The sequence below is a fragment of the Portunus trituberculatus genome, chromosome 42 (genome assembly GCF_017591435.1).
Source record: "Portunus trituberculatus isolate SZX2019 chromosome 42, ASM1759143v1, whole genome shotgun sequence".
In the NCBI taxonomy this organism is placed as follows: domain Eukaryota; kingdom Metazoa; phylum Arthropoda; class Malacostraca; order Decapoda; family Portunidae; genus Portunus; species Portunus trituberculatus.
This window is the reverse complement of record NC_059296.1, coordinates 1,640,001-1,650,000: the sequence shown is the minus strand read 5'-3', so window position 1 is coordinate 1,650,000 and position 10,000 is coordinate 1,640,001. Positions and strand designations below refer to the sequence as shown.

Below are 10,000 nucleotides of genomic sequence, written 5' to 3'. Positions count from 1 at the left end.
TCTCTATCATAGGAGGCAACTGGAAGCCAACCCCGACCTCACCTGGGTAACGGCACAGCAATACCAGGACAGTATAGTGATGCTGATTTAGAGAGGAGGTACAACAATTTCACTTCCTCAAAAACCTTGAGAATGACATGAGTACGGTCGCTGATGTGACCATTGCATGTTCGCTGTACTTAGACAATAGAAAACAAATATATACATTATTTTGATCATGAATATATAAATATAAATGACTGTTCTATAAGAAGAACCACTAGACAATACATGTGATATATTGTCCAGAAAAAAAAAACTGACGTTATTACTGAAAAAAATACGTCATTGCAGAAAATATGAGAATAAACAAGCATGAATCTCTCTTGATTATGAAATAATACTCTGGGACAAAATTCTAAATTGCCCAAATTAATTAAGAACAACGATCGTTAAAAAAGAAGAGGGCTTAATGGTTCCCGGAAAGAGATCATGTCGTGGCCAGAAATGGGGCATTGGATAGTTTATCTCCTCTTCTCGATAAGTCTTCCCAGTAGCCCTCGCGACCACGCCCTCCTGTGTAGCGGTCCCACACCCGCAGGCCTGCCTGTGTCTCTCCCGGCCCTGCTTCCCTGCCTCCCGCCCGGTGAACCTCGACTGGGATCCAGAATGCAAATGGATTTCGACCCTGAGAGTGAGGCCTCAGCAGGACGGGCGGGAGGCGGTGGTAAAAGGTTTCCATTACCGCTAAAGTGACGTGGACCTCCATCGGCAGATTAAACTGTCTAGTGCCGTAGGTTGCAGAACCCAACCGAGGTCGTTAGGGAGCTGAAGGGAGGGAAGCACTGATTCCAGTTGGGTTATGGGAAGAGGGTGAGGGGCGTGTCTCCTACTAGTTATGGGAAAGGAATGGGTGATGGGTGGGGAGTGGTGTCTCCTGCCGGTAATAAAAGAAGGGAGTGAAGGGGCGAAAGAGGGAGTGAGGGCGCCTCCTATCAGCTATTGAAGGGATAGGGATGGAAGGCACGGCTCTCTTAACGACTGAAGAAAGGAGAGGCAAAGAGCGTAAGTCCTATCAGAGAGGAGAAGGCGGGGCTGAAGGGCGTGGTGGTGGCTTAGGGGAATGAGCTGTGAGTGCGGATGTCTCGAAGGTTTGGTGGGGTTGGCTGGGCTAGTGAGTGAAGGGCTGAGGGATGCTCTTGGTGTTTGGAAGAGAGAATTGAACACAGGTATATGAAAGGGTGTGAAGTATCCAATATAAAAGCCGGGAGTCTCAGGGTTTTCATCAAGTCTAGCGATGAAAGTCAATTATTAAACACGACTGAAATATCTAAGGTTAGAATTAATTCTACTCCGCAAAGTATCATGCATAAAAAATGAAGGAAAAAAACTCTTCCTGGGTTTGACATTCATTATTTGCTGTCCTGACGTCACCAGCTCACCGTAAGGAGTGATGGCCGACGTTTAGCATTTCTTTATCTAGTGTTCCTGCTCCTAGGAAGCATCAGTATTTTAGCCTTATTACTATAGGTGCTGTGGTTATTTTGTAATTGTTGCCGATTGTAATAAAAGAATAAATCAAACTTTGTCTCTAAAACTGATCTTTTAGTAACTCACAAGAGCTGAGTGAAATAAGTGATGAAAGTTCACTCTTCATCCCTCGTCGCGTACACTCTTGCTTCATGTGAACAACAATATTTCGCTGTGATTAAACTAAGTGGTGTCGCTTTGCATTGCTTTTGCACACCGTGTCTTTAGAATGAATGAATAACGCAATATAAAATACACTATAACAAAGAAAGAAAAAAATTATAAGTATTAAAAAAATCCACGACAAGATAACACTAACAATATACACAAGGTGGAAATAACCTGATAAAAATAACATGAAAGAAAATCCAACACCGGATAAGACAGTCAGTCAGCAACCGAGAAGCTGTGATGACCATGTCTGCACTACCTCCATAAACACTTCACGTCTCTGCGGTTCATTGACACACTTCATTACACTTGGAGCACACAAGAAACAGTGCTCTAGAGACAAACATGCGTTTACTGTGCCTGGCTGTGAGAAAATGTTTAAAACAATGACGATGGCAGCATACAGTGACTCCGCTGGGCAGTGTGGAAAGCGCCGCGCTGTCACGTCCCCAGGTAACAGTGTGACCAGTTCGTCTATTTGTCAATCACACAATATTTTTTTCCCCCTTTTTTTTTTATATTACTGACTGCATGTTGTTCCCTACAATGTTGTTGATGTTATTTTTTTCTTTCTTTTTTTTCCCCTTTCCATAACGTGTATGTCAAGGAAAGTGAGTTGGACATCATGACATTCTAGGCTGTCACCATGAACGTGTCTATCTGTCTGTCTGGCCCGCTGAATTGGGACTACGGAACATGTGTGGAAAAGTACGAACGATAAAAATACGGATCTCTCTCTCTCTCTCTCTCTCTCTCTCTCTCTCTCTCTCTCTCTCTCTCTCTCTCTCTCTCTCTCTCCACACTTGCTGTTCGCTTTACCGTTGTCTTGCATATCGTACCTGTCCTGCTTTCCCGACTCATGTGACCGATTCTTTCTACATACAGTCGGCGGCATAGTCTGGTTATTACATCCACTGCGCTACCTACACCTCTTAGACCTGTACTGAATGATCTGCTCATCGTTATCTCCCCCGGCGTCATCTACCACCACCGAAACAATTGTCCAGCCCCGCACCTCTCCCTCCCTAACCCTTTCCTGTCAGGGAGTGCGAGGGGAGGTGAGGGGAGCGGAAATTAACAGCCGGATCAGAGTTTATAAAGACGGTCGTCCGCAATTAGGGGACAGGGGCGATGCAATTAGTCGGTGATGGGGCGACGGCAAGATACGACACCCTTGACCAGCCGCGCGACACCTCACGATCCTCTATATTCCAAGAAGGTGTCAGATCACACAGCGGCGGAGGAAAGGAAATGAATGATATCCGCCGTTCGTGGCCACTAAATTGGAACGTTTTGAGCAACATCCGCCGTTCAGGACGAGGTCACCCAGAGCTGCTGGAATAGGAAATAAGTAAGTGACATCCGTCGTTCATGGAAGTCGAGTTCCAGCATGAAAGGTTACAACTTGACGCCGCTGCACTGGTGGGTGGCATTTGGCACAAACCACACCAACCTTTACAGCGACAGGGAATACACTATGAGCTAAGGCGCACGCACGCACGCACACACACACACACACACACACACACACACACACACACACACAGAGGATAAGCCTAGGTGTGTGACAGGAATGTGGGGAAACAAGTGACCAGCAAATCCACATTCCCAGACGCCGAGACAGACAGCCAGTGGAAGCTGGGCGGTGCAGAGGGACGTGAACAGTGTGGATAAGGGCATGAGCCACCTGATCCGCCATAATGGACACATAATCACCCCGGGGACCAGCGGCAGCGGCGACCCGTGCCACCGCCCCGCACAAACACGGCCCGACTCAGATTAATGCCAACACATACATTAATCACCTCCATTAGTCAGAAAGCTCAGAATGGCCGTCGATTGTGACATAGGGCCCATTGGGTCGACAACGGGCACACCACACCAGTCCCTCCCTCAGTGGCCTTGCCCCGGTCACGCTTCTTCATTTCACACTCCCTTACACGCCCTCACGCAACTCTTCATCTAACACTCCCCTATTCTCCCCCATCGCTCCTACAGGTCATCACATCCGCTTTCTTCTGAATACTGCCATATCCTCAAATCCTGTACATATTTCACCAATACTACCGCTAAAGACGCAGCGTGGCGCAACCATAACCCACATCCATATACCACATACATACACACACACACACACACACACACACACACACACACACACACACACACACACACACACACACACACACACACACACACACACACACACACACACACACACACAGACACACACACTACATACGTAATACAAGCGTATGAATCACCTAAATTATTTCTATAAGAGTTTGTCCAACACGAAGCTCAGCCTTCAGGATGAGAACGTGTATCTATTAAAGCTGCTGACACCTGAAGAGGCTACTCACAGTGCTGCGATGTCAAGTTACTTAAATCTTCACCTTTGTTTACGAGAATCACGACGCGCCAACTGAGTGTCGCTCATTAGTTGTTGTTGCACTGATACAATATTGAGTGGACCAAAATTTTGCTCTTGTTTTGTATTACGAGGAATGGTGAAGATAAATGAGCTGCTCTTTGTGGCTATAAAGTGAACCTCACAATTGTGTCCGGCACAGCGTTCAGTACGATGACCAGCGACTTGACGTGCTATTGCTCCCCATCATCCTGACTTGGTGGAATCGTTTCTCTCTTCGTCTTATTGGACACACACGCGTTTCGCCACACCTCACATTCACACAATGGTTCAAACACAACCAAGCACCCAGCACTCATCACACCGCTGCGCCTTTAAAAGGCTGCCATTTGCCACTCATATTGAATTTAATTTTGTTTCATATGGTGACTTTCGGACAATTTATAGCACAATAGCCAGACTTCTAGGTGCATCACCATTACCTGAAAATATGATATGGTGCCAATTATTTTTGCCCACGGCCAAGGCTTGATCCACCATTGCCACTTGTTGTGATCTATAACCTTGATTTTTTTCCCCTTCATATATATTCAGTTTGCCGGAGCAACACTGCTGGCGGCGCTCAGGCAGATGGCGAGGCGCGAGGCAGCAGCGCCCAGGCCTCGACACATCGCCGCCTGCTTCCATCATCTGATTGTTGTGAGTACATGTGGCACAGGAAAAAAAATAAAATAAAATAAAATAGATAAAAAATACGCATATATAAATAAATTTATAAATAAATATATAGATAAATAAATAAATAAATAAATAATGCAAATAAATGATAAAAAAATCAACTTCACATGCTTTGGGTGATAAAAATGCTACATAGTTATAATTCATTACGCGCCAAAAGATTTTATACTTTATCACAAAGTCATAATTTCCGTAATGACAGCGAGCCACGCCTGACTCCTCAACACGAGCTACTTCACAGCACGCACAATGACAATGCCACTAAGACACGCCAACTCTCACCTACACCAGGGACCGGAAGATTATTGTAATGCTCTCTGGTGACGTGTTAAGATGTCAAGGTTCATTCTTTAGGCGATATGAAGAAAACCAAACCAAAAACTTCATCGATACTCTGAACTTCTTACTCCGATTATTTATTTATTTTTTTTAAACAAAAAAAGCAGGCATATCATTTTTAGACTCGTCCCTCACGAAACAGCTGTTGTCTCGCGTGGCTACTTACATACACATGGCTGCGTGTGTGTGTGCATGAGCAAGTATACATCGGACAGAGATTGATGTATTTGAATTCATATATATGCTATTTGTACAGTATACTGCAGTTCAACAAGGCTTTTTTATTTTCCTTTGACTCGGTTGACATTGTATTTTTTTCTGTTGCCAAGTTAAGAGAAAAAAAAAGGGACACACAAACACACATACACACACACACACACACACACACACACACACACACACACACACTGATACATTATTCAATGGAGAGCGTTGTTGCCTGTCACTCCACAGATAGGCCTTGAACCTCACTCAGGTGACCCAAGATTTTTCAGTCAACGAATAGTTAATACCTTTTTTGAGCAAAGGGTGGTGTGTGTAATTCACCACGGTCGTCTGTTGGTCACCCAGCCAGTCTTCCCCATTACGGAACGAGCTTAGAGCTCATAGACCGATGTTCGAGCAGAACTGAGACCACAACACACTCCACACACCGGGAAAGCGAGGCTGCAACCCCTCGAGTTACTCGTACATCCCGTACCTAATTACTGCTAGGTGAACAGGGGATACACATTAAGAGGCTTGCCCATTTGTCTCGCCGCTCTCCCGGACTCGAACCCGGGCCCTCTCGATTGTGAGTCGAGTGTACTAACAACTACACTACGCGGTGTGTGTGTGTGTGTGTGTGTGTGTGTGTGTGTGTGTGTGTGTGTGTGTGTGTGTGTGTGTGTGTACATAGTTTATAATATACTCTCTTTCTTTCTTTCTTTCTTTCCTTCTTTCTTTTCTCTCTCTCTCTCTCTCTCTCTCTCTCTCTCTCTCTCTCTCTCTCTCTCTCTCTATATATATATATATATATATATATATATATATATATATATATATATATATATATATATATATAAAACAAGCTGCTCGACACGACATTCAATACCACATCACTTTACTGTAACATTACGATCTACAGCATTTCCATATCTCCATGTCTGTTTGGCTCTATAATGAAGCTAAGAATCTGCGTTACGTCAAGACAACGTGCAATTCTAAGGAGCTAAAAATACCACCACGGCTGTCAGCGCAACACGAGCGGGTGGCGGACGGTTCTACCTGCGTCATCACCATCACGTTGAAACAGCCACCGCTTGAGGGGCTCCCAATATCCACCCTACAGTGACTCCGGAGCTGTCCTTGCTCGTCCCACCTCCAAAATGGAGAAGAAGCCAGCACTGCCAGCCTTCCCAGAGATTGACAAATATAAGGAATAGAGGCATCGTGGAAAGATTTCTGTGCGCCTACTTTATGAATCCGACCTTCCTCTAAAGGACAATGGGCAGCCTCCGTGGTGATGGTGATACTGGTTATTAAACAACAACAACAAAAACAACGCTGACCACAATAACAATAACAACAAAAATAATACAAAAACAAAATAATACTATTATTACTAAGTACTACTAATATTACTATTAGTAGCAGTGGTAGCAATAATTATATTCCTTTATGTAGAAGGAACACAATACTACTATTGCTACTTCTACTACTACTACTACTTCTACTACTACTACTACTACTACTACTAACAATAATAATAATAATAATAATAATAATAATAATAATAATAATAATAATATTAATAACATAATATAATATCTAATACTATTATTGAATAATCGTTATTTCTGTTATCATTATAATAATAATAATAATTATTATTATTATTATTATTATTATTACTATTATTATTATCATTATTATTATTATAGTCATCATTATCATTGTTATTCTTACTATTATCATTGTTTCCATTAGAATTATCATTATTATTATTTACTATATAACAAAAAATAATTGCTGGATCATTTAAGTGCATATAAACATTTCCCCAAACTTGTCGGTGGGACCCTTACAATTAGCAATACCGTAAAAACATATTCTAGCGACCACAGAAGCAACCTGTGTCAAAATAAGCAACAGCCAGCACTCCGCACAAGAACACAGGGAGCAACACAGCAGCCGCAACCGCTTGGTGGGGCCGACACAGTTTCTTGTGGAGTTTTGCCGCTGATGTGCCTCAGCGCCACCTTCGTTTAGCTGTGTGTAGATGGTCTTGGAGCGGAGACACTCACAATTACGAGTACATACAATCATCAAAGCATTTGCCATCCCAGTGAGTGCAAATGTGGTTAAACAAAAATGTTTTGTTTCTCTAAATTCGTAAGGTGACGACCTTTGACTTCTGGCGGACTTCTAGCAGACGAGATGACTGATGAGATGAATGTGCCGCCTCGCCGCTCGACGCGGCTAACAGAACTCTGTCTGGCGGGCTGCCTTCCTTATTGGCTGAAGTCAGCACCTCAGCAATAACGTTCTTGATTAAATTCAATTGAAACTAATACATTTGAATAATACCGCAAACATTATTTTAAACATTATGACCAAATTTGCATTTGTGGCGGGAGACAGCTGCAGGCTGCCAGTGTTGACGCTCCTGGCAGCTCCAGCCACGCTCCTAGTGAAATATGAGGGGAGCGGCCTTACCTGCCATAGCCACGTGCGCCCACAGGCACAGAGCGAGGGACGCCATCTTGGGCCGGCCACAAGATCTCAACGGCGACGGCATCGTCCCGCGGCGGCTGGTGTTGTGCTGCTCCAAGCGGTGGTCCCCGCGGGACCAACACCCTCACCACCACTGCCGCACGCCGCGCACAAACACCACTCAGACCCAGCTCAGACGGCGTTATTCCATTCACCTCAAACTTTCAATGCACAACACTTTCACAATTTATCCGTTCACCCTCTTGTTAATTTTTGTAACTCATAAATTCTTATAAATATAAGCCGTATATGAGAAGTGGTTCACTATAGATCAGCTCACCTCACAGATTACAAGGCTTATCCACAACCAACAACAAGATCAATATACTGAAACAATTATTATCATGAAGGAGTCGCCTCTTTCCTGCGGCGAGGCATTGACCTGCAATGGCTCCCGTTCAGCCACAAAGTCTGCCACAAGACTGCTTACAACGAGGCGATATTCTAGATCTTTTTTTTTTCAATTATTATAATCAACAGGGACAAATTTTCAATATCTGACACTAAGGATTTCGGGTGATTTCTTTTAAGAAAACAAAAGTAAACAAAAACAAGGAAGACTGTTATACCAGCTGTGTGCTTGCGCTGAAATTACTGCAGGAAGACATTGACAACAAATTAGTTACGGAAGCAGATCAGCGGGAGTTTAGCAAAGTTTTCATAGTAATAATCCTGTCCGACGGTTTGTCTCACAAGCAGTTTCTATGAGAGGGGCATTTGCGCCGCAAACAAAGTCTTCTTACTGCAAAGTTATCATATCATAGAGTGAAGATGTGTGTCATACAAGGTGGAAATTCATCCGGATAAAAATAGTTCAGCCAAGTAAAGTGGCGATAGTGGCCGAGGGCGGAATGGCCTGGCTGGGCTAGCGGCAAGGGAGCGGCGCCACGGAGAGAGCAACCCGATGTCCCGCGCGATACGACGGCCAAGAGGACACTGGTGCCAGACTCCGCCCCGCTACCCAAGCGACCTGAAAGAGCCCGCCCCCAACCCGGCCCGCAGGCGCACCACCTTCGCCACACTCAAAACGCACCTGTACAGACGATACCTGCAAACCAAGGGTGGCGCACATGGCGAAAGGCAAATGCCGAAAAACACAAATGATTGCCAGAAAAAAAGACGTCTTAAGAAACAAACACAAATGTGCAAACACTTCCATAAAGGAATTTCAGATCGTCTCCAACACAATGGGGTTCTTGGTCATGCTTATCTGGCGCACTCTACGACGATTCTTACAAAAACAAAATCTAATATTATATAATTATTGTTTAATCCTGGCTGACCCTCAGCCTTATGTACACCTAAAGGTAAGGCGCAGGCGAGTACTGGATAAGCCACACAGGCCGTCACACACACACACACACACACACACACACACACACACACACACACACACACACACACACACACACACACACACACACATACACACTATAATCAGAGCAGCGAATCCTTCACCACCCTTCCTCCTTGCCTGCCACACGTCATCCCCACCAACATTTGCCAACATCCTCTAACGGAATCCTGGAAAGGACCACTGCAAGGAAACACGTCATCAAACACCTGCCTTCTATGGTTTGTACTGCTATGCTCAATGATTGTACAACATGAAAAGTGTGGTAAAGGATGGCCTGGGTCAATAATGGTGCGTGGACGGCGAGAATAGCATCCTGGTCTTCCACAGGAAGATGAGCTAATATATCACTACTAATACTTGAGCGTATATATATATATATATATATATATATATATATATATATATATATATATATATATATATATATATATATATATATATATATATATATATATATACAGTCTTATCTTAACGTCCCTCAATAGTCAGTTGGCAAGTGGTAATCTTTCTCAGGAAACCATAGGTTTAATCAAGGTAGCAGCAAGGCTCATGTTTCCCCGTTTGGGTAAGGTGAGCCTCGTCCCTCTACAAATCTCTATCTGTTCCCCGCGGTGCAGTACAAGAGGCAAAGATGACAGCGTCAATGATACATACAGAAACTCGCGCATACGACTAATGAATGACTAAAATGTACACAAATAAATAAAGCACAAAGACGAATAGCAGCACACTAATCTACACTTAAGTAGGAAAGCGAGTGT

General features: G+C 43.9%; 1 protein-coding gene across 6 annotated transcripts in view; it reads right to left on the bottom strand.

Annotated features, from left to right (window-relative positions):
* Positions 1 to 8,831, bottom strand: part of LOC123517591 (lachesin-like) — a 338,020-nt gene extending 329,189 nt beyond the window's left edge. For 2 of the 6 annotated variants that reach the window (XM_045277850.1, XM_045277853.1), the window contains exons 1-2: positions 8,667 to 8,819; positions 7,826 to 8,209 (exon numbers count right to left, since the gene is read on the bottom strand). In XM_045277850.1, coding sequence (XP_045133785.1) covers positions 7,826 to 7,907 — 82 coding nt within the window. In that variant the 5' untranslated portion in view covers positions 7,908 to 8,209; positions 8,667 to 8,819. Of the gene's footprint in view, positions 1 to 7,825 lie in introns of all 6 variants that reach the window. The other 4 variants (XM_045277848.1, XM_045277849.1, XM_045277851.1 and 1 more) reach the window with 4 other exon arrangements.
* Positions 8,832 to 10,000: the final 1,169 nt, after the last annotated feature.